This window comes from Penicillium subrubescens, assembly GCF_028828155.1.
Source record: "Penicillium subrubescens strain IBT 31985 chromosome Unknown utg000004l_segment0_segment0, whole genome shotgun sequence".
Taxonomy (NCBI): Eukaryota; Fungi; Ascomycota; class Eurotiomycetes; order Eurotiales; family Aspergillaceae; genus Penicillium; species Penicillium subrubescens.
Window position 1 is genome coordinate 1,094,905 of NW_026643154.1, and position 18,138 is coordinate 1,113,042.

The 18,138-nt window shown below is 49.4% G+C and overlaps 6 protein-coding genes across 6 annotated transcripts; 4 read left to right on the plus strand and 2 right to left on the minus strand.

Annotated features, from left to right (window-relative positions):
- Positions 1-33: 33 nt before the first annotated feature.
- On the minus strand, positions 34-2,422 carry N7473_005489 (3'-5'-exodeoxyribonuclease). Its single transcript, XM_057151429.1, has 6 exons — positions 2,217-2,422; positions 1,967-2,115; positions 1,703-1,880; positions 1,150-1,640; positions 901-1,091; positions 34-843 (listed from the first exon to the last, which is right to left on the minus strand). Exons 1-6 carry the CDS (start codon positions 2,344-2,346, stop codon positions 792-794), a joined length of 1,191 nt encoding a protein of 396 aa, XP_057009234.1. The 5' UTR covers positions 2,347-2,422; the 3' UTR covers positions 34-791.
- Positions 2,423-3,236: 814 nt separating this feature from the next.
- N7473_005490 (FMN-dependent alpha-hydroxy acid dehydrogenase) lies at positions 3,237-4,923 on the plus strand (the record flags this gene model as incomplete). The annotated part of the gene is made up of 4 exons (XM_057151430.1): positions 3,237-3,369; positions 3,428-3,933; positions 3,993-4,662; positions 4,754-4,923. 4 exons carry the CDS (start codon positions 3,237-3,239, stop codon positions 4,921-4,923), a joined length of 1,479 nt encoding a protein of 492 aa, XP_057009235.1.
- A 2,372-nt stretch (positions 4,924-7,295) lies between these two features.
- On the plus strand, positions 7,296-8,240 carry N7473_005491 (SAP domain-containing protein; the record flags this gene model as incomplete). The annotated part of the gene is made up of 3 exons (XM_057151431.1): positions 7,296-7,517; positions 7,593-7,681; positions 7,802-8,240. 3 exons carry the CDS (start codon positions 7,296-7,298, stop codon positions 8,238-8,240), a joined length of 750 nt encoding a protein of 249 aa, XP_057009236.1.
- Positions 8,241-11,616: 3,376 nt separating this feature from the next.
- Positions 11,617-13,101, plus strand: N7473_005492 (pepsin-like aspartic protease; the record flags this gene model as incomplete). The annotated part of the gene is made up of 1 exon (XM_057151432.1): positions 11,617-13,101. One exon carries the CDS (start codon positions 11,617-11,619, stop codon positions 13,099-13,101), a length of 1,485 nt encoding a protein of 494 aa, XP_057009237.1.
- Positions 13,102-14,203: 1,102 nt separating this feature from the next.
- Positions 14,204-15,328, plus strand: N7473_005493 (NAD(P)-dependent alcohol dehydrogenase; the record flags this gene model as incomplete). The annotated part of the gene is made up of 2 exons (XM_057151433.1): positions 14,204-14,821; positions 14,900-15,328. The coding sequence occupies 2 exons, from the start codon at positions 14,204-14,206 to the stop codon at positions 15,326-15,328; spliced, it is 1,047 nt and encodes a 348-aa protein (XP_057009238.1).
- Positions 15,329-15,496: 168 nt separating this feature from the next.
- Positions 15,497-17,263, minus strand: N7473_005494 (glycosyl hydrolase family 79 C-terminal domain-containing protein; the record flags this gene model as incomplete). The annotated part of the gene is made up of 7 exons (XM_057151434.1): positions 15,497-15,939; positions 15,996-16,029; positions 16,095-16,186; positions 16,239-16,601; positions 16,657-16,904; positions 16,963-17,082; positions 17,133-17,263. 7 exons carry the CDS (start codon positions 17,261-17,263, stop codon positions 15,497-15,499), a joined length of 1,431 nt encoding a protein of 476 aa, XP_057009239.1.
- Positions 17,264-18,138: the final 875 nt, after the last annotated feature.

Consider the following 18,138-nt stretch of genomic DNA (forward strand, 5'->3'; position numbering starts at 1 on the left):
TTACTTTGCCCTGGTTACAATGAACGATGATAGGATGACTCATCTTGTCCATAAGAGCATCCATAATGGTGCTAACCGTCTCATCAGGAGTCTTAACAGTCCCTTCTTTGTTGGGTACCACCGGGATACAGACGCAACGGATGTTATTCATGGCATAAAACTGCTGCACAGACTGGCAATATTCCTCTTCGACGAAGCGTCTGCGAATGTAAGCTCAAACATGGGGCAAACACCGCCAGATCCGTACGTGATCATGTCATGTCATAGACGCGCCGAAGATGAAGCAAACACACATGAAGATAGCCAAAATGATAAAAGAAAGGGAATGGAAATGAAAATAATTGATGTTTAACACTCGGTGACGAGCAGCTTCTAGCACAGCTCCATGAATGAAGCTATATCGACATGCCAACTTAGGGCTTCCTGGTTATACTTGTCCCATACCGCATGAGGTGCCTCTCCCCACTCACTCTAGCCCTCGCATCGAACTCGAGCTCTCTATTTATAAAATAAATACCCGGATAGTTGCTCATGCATACCGCGGTTATATAGGTCAGTATCGAGGATTCAGGACTGAGGAATGATGAGCTGATCAAGGAAATCAGGTAGTGATAGACTTTCAATGAGATGGCTGTTAGAATAGAGGATCAGATGATCGAGAAAAGAATCGTGATTGAAGGACACGAGCCCCGGATTCTGGTCATCAATGGGGATGTGGCTGTCGAGGCTGGAAGGCCTGGAGCAGCAGCAGTTTGAGGTGCAGTACCAGACAGGTAAATGCAACATCAAGGCTACTGAGACTCCTCACCAAGTCCAAACATTCGGATGGAATTGTTCCAAGCACTGGAAGGATGATTAGCTAATGCCCTTCATACAGACATGCCTGATATCAAAACTTACGCTTCGCACACTTCCTCCACGGTAATCTCCTTGATCGCAGCAATAACATGGGCAACGCGGGCAATGGCCACGGGCTCATTGCGTCCCTTGACCATCATACCCTTCTGCCACTTCTCCTTCTTGACCGACTTGGGTAGATCAGGAGCTCCGTTCAAGTGCTTGGCCGATGCATGCGAGGGACGGATCTCACACTGGGATGACTCTATTAGTCGGGATACTGTGGTCTTAACAAGATGATTAAGTACGTACCCAAGGACCATCAGTCTCAATTTGTAACCTTTCTAACGGAATGGCCTTCACAACTTCCAGATTCTCTTCCGTCTTCATGCTGCAGCCGTTGACGCCGATGTTCAGACCGAGCGCCACGAGCCGCTGCATCTCCTCCATCGTTCCCGTGAAACTGTGCACCAGACCACCCTTAGGAAGCCTGTCCAGCCTCGTGGCCAGCAGTCTTTCAAAGTCTTCGCTCGCGGCTCGGGAGTGGAGGAACAATGGTAGCCCGACTTCAATGGCGAGGTCTAATTGAGCCTCAAAGTACTTCAGTTGCGGCTCCTTCTTGCTGAGGAACAACCGGTCATAGTCGAGGCCAATTTCACCAAAGGCGACAGCCAGACCTGCCTCTTTGGACTCGAGGGCTAACTTTCGCAGTTCCTCGATCATCTTCGATGGGCCGCCGGGGTGCTCGTCGAAGAGCTTTGCCTGGCATGGATGCACACCGACAGTCGCATAGCAGAAGCCAGCTATGAATATGTGGGTTAGCCACCGAGAATATTCTGAAACATGTCATCAAAACACTACTTACGGTAGTCTCGGGCTAATTGCACGGCTGCTTCAGATTCAACTAGATCTGAGCCGGTCACCATGAACTTAGCACAGCCGACATCCTTTGCACGCTGGATAACATCGTCCAAGTCATCGTCGTGGGCTTTCTTCCCATGATAATGACCACGGAACATCGGATCACTCAGGTTGATGCCGATCTAATTGAAAACATTGGTTAGGCTTTTGCGGCTCAACGGGTATGTGTGCCAAGATTAAGACTTTGGGGCAAAGGATATCAACCCACATCGACATATCGGAGAGGTTTACTTGACTCTTCCATTTTTGCTGTGAGTTGTTGTGCGGATGTGGAAAAGGAAGAATATTGTGGGCTAATTTTGGCAAAGTTTGAATATTGATGTAAATGAGAAATGAGATTGTTCACTCGAGCGAATTCTGCACGATGATCAGTCTTTTATGCCTTCAAGTTCGACAACGAGGCTCTCTGCGTTACAACAAAGAGGACGCCGACTCCATGACTCAGAGGCTCTGCTTACCGGGGCTGACTCTTTGCGAAATGCACAGATAGCTGAACGAGGATTTATTGATCCCCTGGAATTTAATCGCCGAGATACCGCGACTGCCGAAAGGATTCAGAGCCCTGGCGCCAGCGGACACGATGTGCATGAGCAAACGTCAACGCTGATGTAAAAATTGTGTCGATAATCGAATACGCGCTATCAAAGCTAAGCGCTGTCTATCGTAACGACTAATTTGTGTTGACTCACGAATCTGAGGTCACCAGCCACAAGTAGGGCTTAGCTCCCGTTTGGTGGCGCAGCACCGGGTGGGTGGAGTTTACATAAGCGCGGCAGTCAGGGCAGGAACCCCGCGGAGAGAAATCCGGATTGGTGTCGGGGGTCTGCCGATGCTGATCGCTGCAGGGTCTCAAGAGACAAGAATACGTCCCAAACCGTGGCAGGTTTGTGGTTGAAGGAAAGCCTGCGGGGAAAGTGGATGCCGATTCTTGAGGCCAAGGGCAAGACAGTTCAACAAGAAATCGCGAGTGGACGCATCGGGAGACATTGTCCCGAGATGTATATCGACCGACGACATTGCTACTGAATGATTAAAAAACAAAAGCTAATAAGAAAACATCAAGAATACAAGAATAGCCTTTTATAAGCTCATTTTACCATTTTGTCTATGCAAACTACACAAAAAACCTCACTTGAGCGAATATCTGGGATTTTCCAGGCGCATCAAAGTCCGGGGTAAGTCCGGGGACATTGCCGTGGTGGAGACTCCCAGGATGCTACACGGAGAATCACCGCGATAAGAGCAGTGGTTTTTGCCTAGAGATGGCCAGAGGCCCTTGCTGAGTATTTAGCCTTCTCTGTCTGGCTGCTTTTTTCCTTTTGCGACTTTCGACTTTACCCGTGTCCACAGCCAGTGTTGCCGTCGCATACTCTTTCGCAGTATCATTCGTCTCGGCGATCAGCTTGCGACTCCATTAGGGCCATTGAATCAGTGATCGATATCATTTTGGGCAGACGGTTCATAAATACCTCGCCAGGATGGTAGATCAGAAACTTTTATCTACACAGCAGGTCTCCGAGCACAGGACACCCGAGGACTGTTGGATTGTGGTTGACAACCAAGTGTGGGATGTTAGCGACTTCCTTGACGAGCATCCAGGCGGATCAACCAGTACGAATCAATACTCATTGCTCAATTGACTGAACCAGACTAATGACTTGTCCCACAGTTATCCTAAAGTACGCAGGCCGAGACGCAACACAGGCCTACTCCGAAGTCCACGCCCCCAGCGTCCTCAAGACAAACCTGCAATCCGACAAGTTCAAAGGCGTGCTCGACAAGTCCTCCATTGACGACGCATGGCTCAAGCCACCACCAGGCGAGAACCGGAAACTTCTCCAGGACAATGAAAGGCCACCCCTCGAAACCCTGATTAACTCCCATGACTTCGAGGTGGTCGCATCCAAGACAGCCAGCAACAAGACGTGGGCATTCTATTCCAGCGCAGCGACAGACTTGATCACCCGTGATGCGAACAAATCTTGCTTTGATCGGATATGGTTCCGGCCACGCGTGTTGAGAAATGTGCGGTCTGTGGATACGAGGACGAAGATTCTCGGGGGTGACTTTAAATTACCATTGTTTGTGAGTCCGGCGGCGATGGCTAAATTGATTCATCCTGAGGGCGAGTGTGCGATTGCACGGGCATGCGAAAGTAAAGGGATTATGCAGGGCGTGAGTCTAACTAAAATACTGGCTTTCTCAAGATTACATTAATGCTAATCATTCTCCAGATCTCCAATAACTCCTCCTACACTATGGACGAACTACGCACCGCAGCACCATCAGCCAGCTTCTTCTTCCAACTATACGTCAACCGCGACCGCGAAAAGTCCGCCACCTTACTCCGCCAATGCTCCGAGAACCCCAACATCAAAGCCATCTTCGTGACCGTGGACGCCGCTTGGCCCGGAAAACGCGAAGCCGATGAGCGAGTCAAAGCCGACGAGAGCTTATCAGTGCCCATGTCGCCATCCAAGGCGCAAAATGATAAGAAAGGTGGTGGGTTGGGCCGTGTCATGGCTGGATTCATCGATCCTGGCCTGACGTGGGAAGATCTGCGATGGGTCCGACAGCACACGCATAAGCCGGTGTGTTTGAAGGGAGTGATGTCCGCGGATGACGCGCTGTTAGCGCTGAAGGCTGGTATGGATGGGATTTTGTTGAGCAATCATGGAGGCCGGAATCTGGATACTAGTCCGCCGTCGATCATTACGTTGCTTGAGATTCAGAAGCGGTGTCCGGAGGTCTTTGAGAAGATGGAGGTATACGTGGATAGTGGTATTCGACGTGGAACGGATATTCTCAAAGCTGTCTGTCTGGGCGCGACTGCCGTGGGTATGGGTCGGAGTATGTTGTTCGCAACGAACTATGGACAGGAGGGCGTGGAGCATTTAGTTGATAGTGAGTAATAACCCTGCCTTGTTTATCCAGTTGGAGTCGGAGGTTTTTCGTGGGACATTGGGTTGTGAGACTAACACTTTGTTCTCCACAGTTATGCAAGATGAGTTGGAGACGGCCATGCGTAACGTCGGGATCACCTCGTTGGACGAGGCCAGTCCCGACCTGGTACACACGGGCGATGTTGACCATTTGGTCCCGACATCCCGAGCACACCCCTACGCCCGGGCCATTGCCAAAGGCCGACGGGATTCGAAGATTTAGATAGGACACACACTGGCAATACATTGCGATTCACGGATAAGAAGGAATTGTGTGATAGGTTCATGGCTATCTGGCCCGGTGTGATCAGGAATATACCTAGATCTACTACTACACTCAGAAGTATACCATAGAAGGCGATGAATATTGCACTACCGTTGGTACTTTGTTGTTAATACTCGATCGTATGATCCAAATAAACATGGTTGTCGTGTCGTCCCACCATCCAAGCATCATACCCATCCATTTTCCCATCTATTCTCCCGGTCGCATAATGCTGTATCTTAGAATTAGTGCCAAGGATGTGTACTGTACCACAACAGGGGCAAAGAATTCCACCTCTGCACCCCCGGAATCCCACCAAACGGATTGTGACACCTGCCCAGTCCTGACCCTTACAGGTCTCTACTTCTGTACCCCTGGACATAACAGACAAGAGCAGGAGCACATAATGTAGAAAGGGCTGCGCCACAGCCCGTGAGGGGTCTGGTGATCAGCGGCTTGAGTTGGTGAGGTGGGGATTACAAGAGAGTCGATGGGTCAAGACAAAGGGGTTCCGGGGCTTCCGCCAACGGTGTGGGCTTGGTGATGCCCGTGGAAAGAGTAGCTTAGTTAAGATAGGGTAATGGCAAGTACTTGGGGGAGTATAGGGTACTTAGGACGGGTAAAATGTGCCTGTAGACGGGTGTGCTCCGCAGATTATTTGCATGCAGAAACTCACCGATTCCGACTGGGATCCATGTTGTTGAGCAGCAATCTGATACGATACGGTCAACGAGTCACAATTTGATTTGAGGAGGGGGTGATAGGTTGAAATTATGTATTTCATTCAACTCCGTACATTATCGTAGAGCATAGATCATGTACCTCATTCTACATTATTGCAGAGCATAGATCAGACTACCTAACCCCATTCTTATTATTACTAGAATATTGACTGATGATAATTCCAGGCTGAGACTTGGACTCACCGCCAGGAGGTCATGGGACTTCCCTTGTATATTGTACTACTGTAAATTATCATTTGTGGTTCAAACCGTTGAGTCGATCCTATCTTTGTTTAGCCCGGATCTGATTTGTCCATTTTAATCTTCTCTTCTCGTCCTCGAATGAGATTTCTGCACAAGGAGGATATTACGTCAATTTCGTCCATTGTGAATGGTCAATGGCTCTGCTGACGCGGTAGACCTGCAGATGTACAGTAGACGGTGAGGACCTGCGGGGAAAAGAGTCTCGTTGGTCTAGGTACCGCCAGTTGTACATGTCCTAGATGATGGTCGGGAATCGTGGCTTATCCCCGGAATCTGGGAATCGTAATCCAAGAATCGCAATAATCCAAGCCTGAGAGGACAACTACGAGAAGGAAAACCATGACGATCGGGATTGACCCCGTAGTGCACATCGTGGGCGGGTCGGGGCCTGATAATTGGGGCGGGGAGGAGGATCAGCACTCCGAATTGAGGGGCTGGACTGGGCTGGATGTTCCTAGGGAAAGAAAAGAAGCGAAAACAGAACCTTTCCCGTTGAAGAGACGAGACTCTAGGCTGCACGGTAGAGGAAGGACCGGGAAATATTTAGGTCATTTGGGTGTGTACTGGTGGGTACGGGGTAGAGTTGGTCCTGAATGTACAACAGTACTTCAGTTACTAAGGGAACTACAGGATAAATGGATGTTCTCCGTACATCCCCGTCCAGGCGGGTCGAGGGGGTCACGGGGACAGATCTTCGTCCCGCCGTGTCGAAGGGGAGATGCTGGACCTTTGGAGTACTTTTGAGCACTGGCAACTCTCTGTAGTCTGTACCTTGACTTTCGTAATGAGTATCCGTACGCCATGGTCGAATCACTATGAGATGAAACCCTACCCCTCCTTTGATAAATCTTCAGAGACTTCAAAACCTACCAGTTTCTATCAGTACTACCCCTGGCAAGTAGAGGACGTCAACACTCAAGTCTATTGGAACGTGGATCCCACTATCGATAACCGGGGAACCCGCCAAGAGTGTGGATCACCTGGGAATCTCATAGTCCCATAGCTCTCCCCAACGATTTTCCAGCTCGGTCGACTCCGCACCTTAACTAGAGTACGGAGTTACTGGCAGTACTACAAAGTACTCACTCTACCGTGTACAAGTATAAAGCCCATCCTGTTGACTCACTGCCCCTTCCGGTCATTTTTATTCCTTCCCTTTCCGCCTTCTTCCTATCTTCAACCTTTTCATCCTATACATACTACTACTCCTCCCTACACTACTCTACTTCCCATCTCACCTCCTACATTCCTCTCCTATATACACCTCTACCACGCCAGCCTATACTCCCCGGATACAAATCCCTACCATCCTCACCTACTCAACCATCACATACTACACACATCATGGCCGCTCCTCGCTCAACTTCCCTGCGTGCCTTGCGCCAGCTTGCCCAGCAACCTACTGCGGCACCCATCGCCCGTCGCGGCCTTCACATCACTGGCGTCCAGTCCGCACAACCCGCCAATCCCGCCGACAAGGCCTCCTTGTATGCCGCTCGTACCCTGCCAGACCTTAAGCAGGAGTGCCAACGTCGCTCGCTCCGTGCTGCTGGCAGCAAGTCCGAGGTATGTTCTCATTACCGCAACGCTACCCTTCTATACATCATAGAGCATAACCAGCTAACCCTCACCAACTTGTAGCTGATTGAGCGCCTCTCCAACCACGATGTCCTCCAGAGCCGGGCCTTTAGCATTGCCATGCGCCGTATCAACAGCAATGCCTTTTCTGAGTATGTCTCCCGCCCCAAAAACACCTGTAATTGGAGAAATCCCGAATCCCCTCACCACCTTCAACTCGCCTCCCCACACCGTCATAATGAGCACTCCTTTACTAACCCTCCTTCCTACAGCCAACCGACCCGCTCCTTCAACACCTCCCGCTCCCAAAAAGCCGTCGGCGACTCCTCCACCGTCGACTTCATCTATATGCCCGCCATGGCCAACTTCGAGACCCCCAGTTCCCGACCCGCCTTCCCTAAAGTCCCGGTCCTTCCCGACCTATACTCCCACCACGACACCGCGTCCCCATCCGCCCCACCCATGAAGCCTCAGATCTACACCGTCTCCGGCGGTGACATCAGCGCTGCTTCTGCCATGAGCGAGGTTGTGGATAACCATGCTGTTGAGATTGATCCGTTCTCGCTGACGGAGGCTGTGGGGCGGAGTCGTATTGGCGAGGAGTTGGCCCGGTCCAATGGGTCCGGTAAGGAGCCTGGTGTTGTGAGGGAGTTGTGGGCGGGTTTCTTGGATGATGTGCTTGGTCCGAAGGATACTGTTGCCCGGAAGTAGGCAGTGTCTGACGGGATGAGTCTGACGAATTCTTTTGGTGCGATTGCTGGGATGGCTTGTCCGAGTCGTGTCTGACTGACTTTTTCTCGTTTCTTTCTTTGTGATTTGGGATATATTATTGTTTCGTTCTCTGGATGGAACGCTAGCGTGTGATGTAATATCTTTTACTTTTCTTTTTCTTTGATTTTATATCTATATTTCCAGAATGAAGTACCATTCTACAGGCCTACAGGGCCACGATTATGATTCGCTTCCTCTCCTCACTTCTAGAGTTAATGTATTACTTTGTATACTGTACTCTAAACTATCCCCGTGAAGATAATCCCTAAGCACAGTTTACCATCAAATACAATTCAATCCATTAGAATCCAATCAGATCCAATCAAATATGATACAATTCTCGCTCCTCTTCAAAAGTCACAAATTCAGTATGTACCACCATCGTCATCGTCATCGTCATCGACCCCCGAACCCCGTCCAATTTACCGAGGTCCATCAAACCCACGATCCCTACCTGCCTGATCGACAACCTCACACCACCACCACCACCACCAGTCTATCACAATCACCCGATCATCAACACAACCCGGGCTCAATTCCGATCCCGACGGATATACACCATTCCTCCTACTTTCGTCTCCGTCCGTAGTCCCGTACAATCACCCTCCGGACCCCAATGCCCCGATCTAAAGGTCATGCGACTCATAAAAATTTATCTTTTATAAATTAGTCCCCGCAGTGTCCGGTTCGTCACGGAGAATTTCGGCGCGGGTTTAAGCTACACACAGCAGTAACTGACAGATTGGGTATTCCGATTGCCTGACTCATGTGCCGGGATTGTGGGATGGCGCGGTTACTGTTTCTTTTTGTTGGGATGAGATGTTTGCCGACGACCCGGTTGTTTGTGAGTAGTATTGTTGTCGGGCCATTTGTTAAGGCGGGTATGGAGTATGGAGTATGGTTATTTGATGTCGGAGATGGAGATGGATTTATCCATGATGTCCCGAGGTAAGGTTTAGATGGAATGAGGTCCGCTCGGGGTAGCCGGGGTTCGGGATTGAATTGTTCAATGAGACTGAGGCAGTATTCCGTTAAAGGTGAGAAAATTCATGGTCTATAAGAAGCAGTATTTCTCGTTGAAAGTTGGGTGTCGATTCAATTGAGTTATGGATTTAAAGTTGATGCCCGGGTAAAGAGAACCTTGGCTCACTCGTAGGATCCGGAGATTACTACAAGTTCTAGCAGCCAGATACCTAACAAATACGAAAATATGTTTTCTTTGTGAGAATATTTCATGATGATCTGTAAAGAATGCTCTATCCTGATCGAATTTGTGTTCTTGCTGATTGATGAGCACCACGACTTTTGGGTGATGTGGGCTAGTCCTTCCGGTCTCTCCCGAACACATTCCAGATCACGGTTATCAGATCCTTCATCGAGACTGAAAGAACAACCTTAGTCTTTCTGGAATCTCTCACACTGAAATTCTAGCATCTCTTTTTATGATCATGGACCTTTGGAATTTTCCTAGAATGGCGGAGAATCAACTAATTGAGTCAGTGGAAGTCAATTGACAATTCGGAGAAGCACTTTTATGGGACTTGATCTCATTTGACTTGATATGAACCTGGCCACCGGTCGGACAAGGACCTTACCTAATGTTTAAGCTAGATCTCTAACAAGTAGGAGCATAGATGTGATTAGAGGTGTTCCTATGATTGAAGGACTTCATATTGGCTAGCTCAGAAAAGTAGAAAGCTCGATGGTCTCGGGATTAGACCGAATCATGAGATACAGTCAGCTTAGAAGATCAGAGTACGGCAGGATCAAAATCAGGGAAGAAAGAAAAGGGCGGTGAACAGGCTGATTCATTCCTTTATTTCATAACTGTTATATGTCGATTGGCTCTAGATGATGTGGAGCAGAATACCAAGGGCCTTCGCATTACTCCGTCTCTAATGCTATGCAGTTCAGTAGCGAGGATGAACTGGTAGCTCAGACAGGAATAAGATCAAATGATGGCTTTCATGCATATGATTCGAAATTGGGCAGCCCTCGAATTGTTTACTTGATTCTCCGTGGAATCAGGCATTTCATGACCGCAACTGGGTTCCATACTGTGCATGTTATTGCACTGCAGCTGGAGGGTTGCGCGGCCAATGCAAGTATCCGCCGGTTGCCCGGTCAAGGAGTTGGATACATCGCGGTTAGCGACCGATCTGTAGGGAGGGGGGGCAACTATTTATACTTATCGGTAGGATGTTCCACTAGATATTGAAGATGTGATCGAGACCGGGGGTGGAGAGAGCAGTCAGTAGTGTAGAGATGAAAAGTCTAGACCTGTCGATATGCCTTGGGGCCATGAATTTGAAGGTTGAATGGACCAGTGAGAAGCCAAGGCAGAAGTTCCCCTGAGAACTGCTCGACTGCGAACTCATTTTTGCAAGTGCCAATTGGTGCTCCGTGCACGGCTGAGAGACATTGAGACAACTTTGGGACCAACTGCAGGGTCACACAGTAAGAAAGTAGGGTAAATTTCTATATTCAATCCGCCTGTCGAACAGCTAGCAATCACGATGATTTGTACTCCGTATACACCTCTAATCTCTATATTTAGTGAATGCATCTGCAAAGACAAGACCTCATGCAGCTCTCCACTCTCCACTTCCTTGATTATTTTCTCCTCATTGAAAGTCTCCAGGTTTGGGCCAACCACTTATCGCTGCACAACTTGTCAACGCTCAGACTAGCGCTCCGCTAGCCTCGACCAACGAGCCGATCACAACTGGGAACAGCGTTGGAGTGGGTCTTAAACTCCCCCAAGCAAGGCCTAACAGTTCACCCTAAACCCGACCGAGGTCTAGTGGCTTTGTCAGGGGAGGATTTTCCTCAAACAGCTGCTCAAGCAGTTGGCTGCAGTGGTTCTTGCAGGTGGCCAGTGGACCCCTAAGAGCAAAATCCGCCACTTTGGTCCCCCTCACGTCCATCCCACAGCAACCGCAACCTCCTTCTCGCCTTCTTTCCAACCTCCTGTCTATACGGTCTTTTTTGTTTCGTTGTCTTGCTAATTATCTTTTCTTGTCATTCTTTTGTTTCAATTCGTTTGCTTCATTTGCATGGTGCATCTTTTGCTTGTGCACTCTTCCAATCAACTCTGTCGCTTTTTGTACATTACCATTTTCCTCGGCCCCCTGACTCGATTCACGCGTCACCACTTCCACACTCACGCTCTTCGACTCTCTTCAACGGCCACATTCATCAGAATCAACGCCTATCTCAGAAAAGGATCGCATCACAGCATATAATTCGATACAAGTCCACCGTTGGAATTTCGATGCTGGCCCCATTCCACCGTTAATCGATCCGATCTTGGATCATGCGCTTCTCATCATGTCTGCTCATTGTGGGCCTGTCCACCAGTGTCCACGCCTTTTATCCCTATGAGATTAAGGTGCAAGCTTCTGCTAGCATCTCATCCCGGGATAATGATAATGTCTTTCGTCGATTCTTTCCCTGGAAGCTCGTATCGGACAGCTCGGACGACGCGGATGCCAAGCCATTGACTCTCGACATTAAGAAGGTTCCCGTTCGCCGTGCTGATACCTATAAAATCGTCAAGTCCAACACTCCGACACTAGCAAACAGTGCTGCCCTGGACCAGGATGGCGAGGACTTTTCCTATTTCTCCGTGGTGCAGGTAGGCTCGCAGAAGAAGGAAATGTGGCTCGCTCTCGATACTGGATCACCCAGTAGCTGGGTATTCAGCTCCGCCTGTACCGACCCGGTCTGCACGACTCACCACACATTTGACAAGTCCTCCTCTAGCTCCTACGTTTCGAATTCCTCAACCTTCAGTGTTGGTTACGGTAGCGGAAACGTCAAGGGCGACTTGGGACAGGATGTTTTCAACCTTGCCGGCATGGATGTGACCTTTTCATTCGGAACGGCTACCTTTGCCAACGATACGTTTTCCAACTACCCGCTCGATGGTATCCTTGGTTTAGGTCGATCACAAACTGGCGGCTGGACTATTCCATCGTTCATGGATGTCGTTGCTAAAAACAAGTACATCACCTCGAATATCGTCGGATTCAGCCTCTCCCGTGCTATCGATAACAAGAAGGATGGAGAAGTCAACTTTGGAACGGTCGATACAACCAAATTCGATGGGAAAATCTCCTACACTGCCACTAACTCGGAGGCCTGGACCATTCCCATGGATGAGGTCTACGTGAATGGGCAAGCTCTCGGCTTGACCAACAGGGCTGCCACCATCGACACGGGCACCACTTACATCCTCATCCCCCCGGCCGATGCTAAGACCCTCTTCGCTCGTATCCCGGGATCCTTCCAGTCGGAGGAAAACTACATCATCCCCTGCAACTCGACCGCAACATTGGAGCTTTCCTTTTCGGGCATCAAGTACACTATCTTGCCGGATGACTACATCGGTGCATCCAGCACTGGTGGCTGTGTGTCCACCATTGTCGGCCATCAGTCATCGGGTCCCAATGACTGGCTTGTCGGAGATGTATTCTTGAAGAATGTGTACTCGGTCTTTGACTTTGACAACGGTCAAATCGGGTTTGGAACTCTGTCCTCGTCCAACTCGACTGGAAATGGAACCTTTGTCGCACCACCTGTGACTGCTACTACTACTGCCGGCGCTGGTGCTGGTGCTACTGCCGCTGCCGCTGCCGCTACCACTGTCTCCAATTCTGGATCCACCACCAACTCCTCAATTACCCCGGCGACGACGACCACTGCGGATACAGTGATGCACACTGGCGCGGCATCTCGTCTGTCCCAGGGCGTGGGTCTCTCCCTGCTCACAGCCATCACTGGGCTGCTCTTCATCTAGAGGCGTGTAACACCCACATCATCGACCACCTCTTCGCCCTGAACAAATTCCTTCGCAAGCAGCTTCTCATCACTTCATCCCAACCACAACTCTGCCTGCCTACAATACACAATTCCGATCCGCTGAGCGCTACCGAATCCGCCAGCCCCTCGATCCCATTATTACTATGCATATTCATATCCACCGACTCTCGTTCTATCGGCGTTATCTTTATCTTCTGTTAATACTCTCTCCATCACTCCGGCTTCACATATGTTTTATCCCCACCGGACTGTTTCGACTACTTTCATTTTTATTCTTTTCCAAGTTCGGACGATACCCCCTTTTCGCAAATACTTTTCGTTTAATTTCTGCACCGGGGACGATTTCCATCGATTCATCGTCACACTTTCATTCTTATTGCATCTAGAGCTGCTGTCTCATTTGCGCATATGTTTTGTGGGCTCGCTTTTTTGTCGGGCTCGACTGGGCTGTACTATTAAAATACGATCTTGAAACTTCATTTGATGATGGAGTTTAGCTATCTTTGTAATCAATCTATCCATCAATGCACAATTTGAAAACTGTCAGAACTTCGTACGATGTGGGAATTGAATGGAGTTGACTCGGAACCAAGCTAGCTAGACGATCCGATCACATTCTTCTAATTGGAGAGTGTTTGTCTTGCTGTTAATCTCCTACATAGTTTTAGCTTGTCAGAATCGTGTTAAGCCTCAAGCAATCCTTTGTACTTTTACTGCGATTCAACCGTGGTTGAAGGATAATGAGTTGCGGCTTGCTGTCCCGGACGATTATTCGGGCGAAAATTCGGGCGATGAGACGAGGCTGTACTTTCCATAACCGGCCTATCATCAAGCCGACGGAGCAACAGCTTATATCGAGGGCTGTTCGTTCTTACTTAAACAGGGGTGATGGACACATTCTCTTCGCAATTTGCCTTTTGAATGCTTCTAATTTACACTTTCTCGTCTTGATAATATCCTCCGCTCTTCGCTACATCCTCAATCTCCAATTCGCGCCCACAATTCTTCCGCTTATCACAAATCTCACTTCGGCTCGCCGACAGCTTCCCCAAACCCTCCACCACAAAAAAAGTCACATCATGACATCTACAATCCCACCAACAATGCGCGCCTGGATCCGCCCCCAGCGCGGCCCAGCAACAAACCTCCAACTATCCACCACTCACCCCACACCACCCCCACCACCACCCTCATCCCCAGACGTCCTAATCCGCACATCCCACGTCTCCCTAACCTTCAACACAGAAATGCTAATGAACCTAATCCCATCCACACCCCTCACACGCCCCTGGATACCCGAGATCGAATTCTCCGGCGAAGTCATCGCCGCGGGAGACAACGCGCCACCCGAAGTACGCGAGCCCGGCACACACGTAATCGGGTTCCAGAGTATCCTTGGCTATGCGACGGGTCGAGGCGTGTTGGCGGAGTATATCCGCGTACCGGGGACTCATCTTGCGCGTGTTGATCCCGGTGTTGATATGGCGGCGGTGTCGGGGATTAATGGGGCGGGGAGTTGTGCGTTGAAGATGTGTCGGAGGGCCGGGGTGAGGGAGGGTCATGTTGTGCTTGTTAATGGGGCGAGTGGATCTGTTGGATCGGTGCTTGTGCAGTTGTGTAAGGTGCGTGGGGCGAGGGTGGTTGGTGTTGCTAGTGGTGGGAATGAGGAGATGGTTCGTGGATTGGGGGTTGATGAGGTACGCTTTCACTTCGAAGCCATCGAAAGAATCACTATATAAGCGAAGCAAGGATAAAAAACTAATTGCAGTTCCTAGTTCATCGACTATCGCAAACATGACTCGCTACCGGAGTACCTAGCGAGTCAATACGGCGATAAGCCATTCGACTTTGTGCTCGACTGCGTCGGCACGCAGGCGCTCTATGTCAATTCACCGGCTTATCTCAAGGCTGAAGGTGCTGTGATTAATATTGGCTTTTTGGAGGGTATTGCAGCAACGACGCTCCATGTACTGGCTAATCAATTCTTGCCTACGTGGTTGGGTGGGGTGCCGCGTCGGTATATCACGTTTAGTACGCCGCCAACACGGGACGCTGCTATTTATTTGGCGAAATTGGTGGAGGAAGGTTCTATACGGATTCCTGTGGATTCGGTATTTGATATGGAGGATGTTGTGGCTGCTTATGAGCGTGTGGCTACGAAGCGCGCGAGAGGTAAGGTTGTGATTAAGGTGCGGAGGGACTAGATCTGAACGTGGAAGGTAGGCCGTTGCAAATGTATTCTACTTTGAGCTTCAGGATTTCCACATGAATGTTACACTGTTTCAAAAGCTGTTTACTCGACACTTCCCTCCTAGGCCCTCTCCTAAGGTCTCAATTCCAGTCTAAAACCGAGTTTGAAGCCCAATGCTATCCTACAGATAAACCAAAAGAGCCTCAGACGCCTTAACTGTGAACGTCGCCTTCGCACCCGAAACAGTAGCCGTCTCCGTAGTCGCCGTACCCTGAATAGTGCAAGTTCCATTTGCAAACGTCTGGCCCCCAACAGTCGGGTTTCCACCCTGATCAACCCGAGACGTGGCATACGGAGCCGTGAGACGCTTCGCAGTAACGCTTGACGAAGACAGGCCAGAGAGAACGTATGTTTGCGAGGAGCGCGTTCCACTGGTGTAGTAGTCAGAGTTATATAGCAGGAGCTTGACGGGTTTGCCAGATTTGTAGATCGCATAAGCTGCGTATGCTGTGGTATGGCTATCCAAAGGCGCAATTTGATCGGCACCGGCTAAGGCCATGGTTGCGAAGTAGGCGCCGTAGTAGGGGGCGCCCATGTCGTATCGACCCCACCAGCAGTATTGGCCTGTTATATCGTTTAGAGAGGAGGTTGTTTGATGGGTTTAGGGGCAGTGTACTTACAGTTTCCGATGGTGCCTTGGTGGAAGTACAGGGCCTGTAGGTAATCCATTTAGCAGATACCCTATCCCGAACTTAGAGTACTAATGAGAGAAATCTTACCTTTGTACCCATGATAACGGTCTGCATAACGTAGTCGAGAATCCACAGAGCGGCTCCAAAGGTTGGACTGATACCACCTCCACCTTGGGTTGCTAGATCGATCGTCAGCAAATATTCTGTCTTTCTCAACGAGGAAAGACTTACCAGAGTTCGTTTCCCCAAAGATATGCGGTTTACCCTCACTGGTCGCAGCGGTAATTTCAGACGAATACCCACTGATCTGAGACGCGATGCTACTGTGTCCCATAAGAGTTGCCAGGTTGGCTGTGCTAGCCGACTGGGGATAATTGTGCGAGCAATATGACTTGACATAGTTATTCGCACTACCCTCAGCGGCAGTCAATCCAGCGATGCTCATGGGCGACGTGCCAAAGTAAACACCGGCTGAAATAAGACCAGTGGCAGACAAGTTGCCACAGACCTCATCCTGCCATTTGATCTCGGAGGCATAGTCGGCCGCGGCAGTCCACGAGGCACCGCCGGCAATGGGGTCGCTGCTTGTGAAGACTGTTCAGAAGATATATTAGCATGCAGTTTCTATGGGAGAAAAAATGGCACCCACAGTTTGGCTCATTGCCTAGTTCGATGGCATACAGGTTAGCTGCGTCGCCTTTAGCAAGCTTCGCGGCAGAGATAGTGTTGGCGATGTTATTCAGACGACGGTTCAGGCCGAGAATGATTTCTCCGCCGTAAGTTGCAGCCAGTGAAATGAATGACGGCCCATAAGTGAGGGTAGTTGGGGCATCTGCAGAGCTGGCAACGGTGTAATTGACTGCCTGAGTCAACGATGGATCATATGTGGCGCGGTCCCTAAATGGTCGTCAATAAAAATGATACCTAGATATGCGATATAATTTTATTGACGAACTGAGTTGTGCCTCCAATTCGAAGAGGTGGCCATGTTCCTGTCAAGTCCTTCAGGTTCTGGAGACAAGTTGTGGTTGCCGCAACATTGTTCATATACGCTGGGAACGTAAAGAATTCCAGCCTAAGAACTTGATTAGAAAAAAAAACCAAAGGGATAATAGTGATACCTACGAGACACCAACAGGGGCCGCCGACAGCTGTCCACTGGAATTGGCTGGTGGGGACGATGGAACAGTAAAGGTCAAGTCTGCAGCTGCGACACCCCACATCAACAGTGAGGAAATAAAAACGGAGTGAGCCATGCTTGTTTTCTTCAAATTTCAAGTGTTGACCACTGCAATATTTGATTTTGTTGATGAAAGAACCAAACCAGGACCAGTCCAGGGCATCATAGACATTTTTATACACATCACAGCCATCGTCATTTCAATTCTTCAGCATGAACTAGTCTGGGGAACCCCACACTTCAGCCAATACAAGCCAAACCTCCGCATCCCCCCTGAACGACATTCAACAAAAAGCTTCCCCGCCACAAAGGTTTCTTCACAATAGGCGAGTGTATCACTTCGGAATAAATCACATGATGATCGGATGCAATCATTATGCCCTAGTCGGCGACTGAAACGGCTACTGACGGTGTATTTTATCCCGAGATTTATGCCGAGGAGGCTGGATATTCATCAGATTGGACAGGGATGTGTGGCGCCACAGGATTCAATCGAATATGCCACCAGTGTCGACGTTCTATATGGTAGTGGGAAGGTGCATCCGGAGGAATATAGTGACCCACTTTTCTAGCCTTATCAATTGTATGCTATACGAGATTTAACTCAATAAATTCTCTTTCTCGTGCTGATTTATGCCGATGGATAGATATTGAGTTGAGTAACACAATCATTCAATTCCTCTATGCTACAAAATAGTTTCCCCGGATCAGCCTCGGGGCCCGATTTCAAGGTGCCATCCCGAGAGGAACTACCCCGGACTTCCAGAGGTTCCGCAGGAGATTATCCGGATATAGACAAGCGCAAGGAGGAACCCATGTTTAACGCGCGGGGACGGGCATTAATCTTTACGATAATGATGGAAAAACTCTCATGAACAGGAGTTCGCTTTACGAGCAAAATATTTCTAGTATTCTGGAATAATCAAGGAACCGAAAATTGTCTATAAGCCA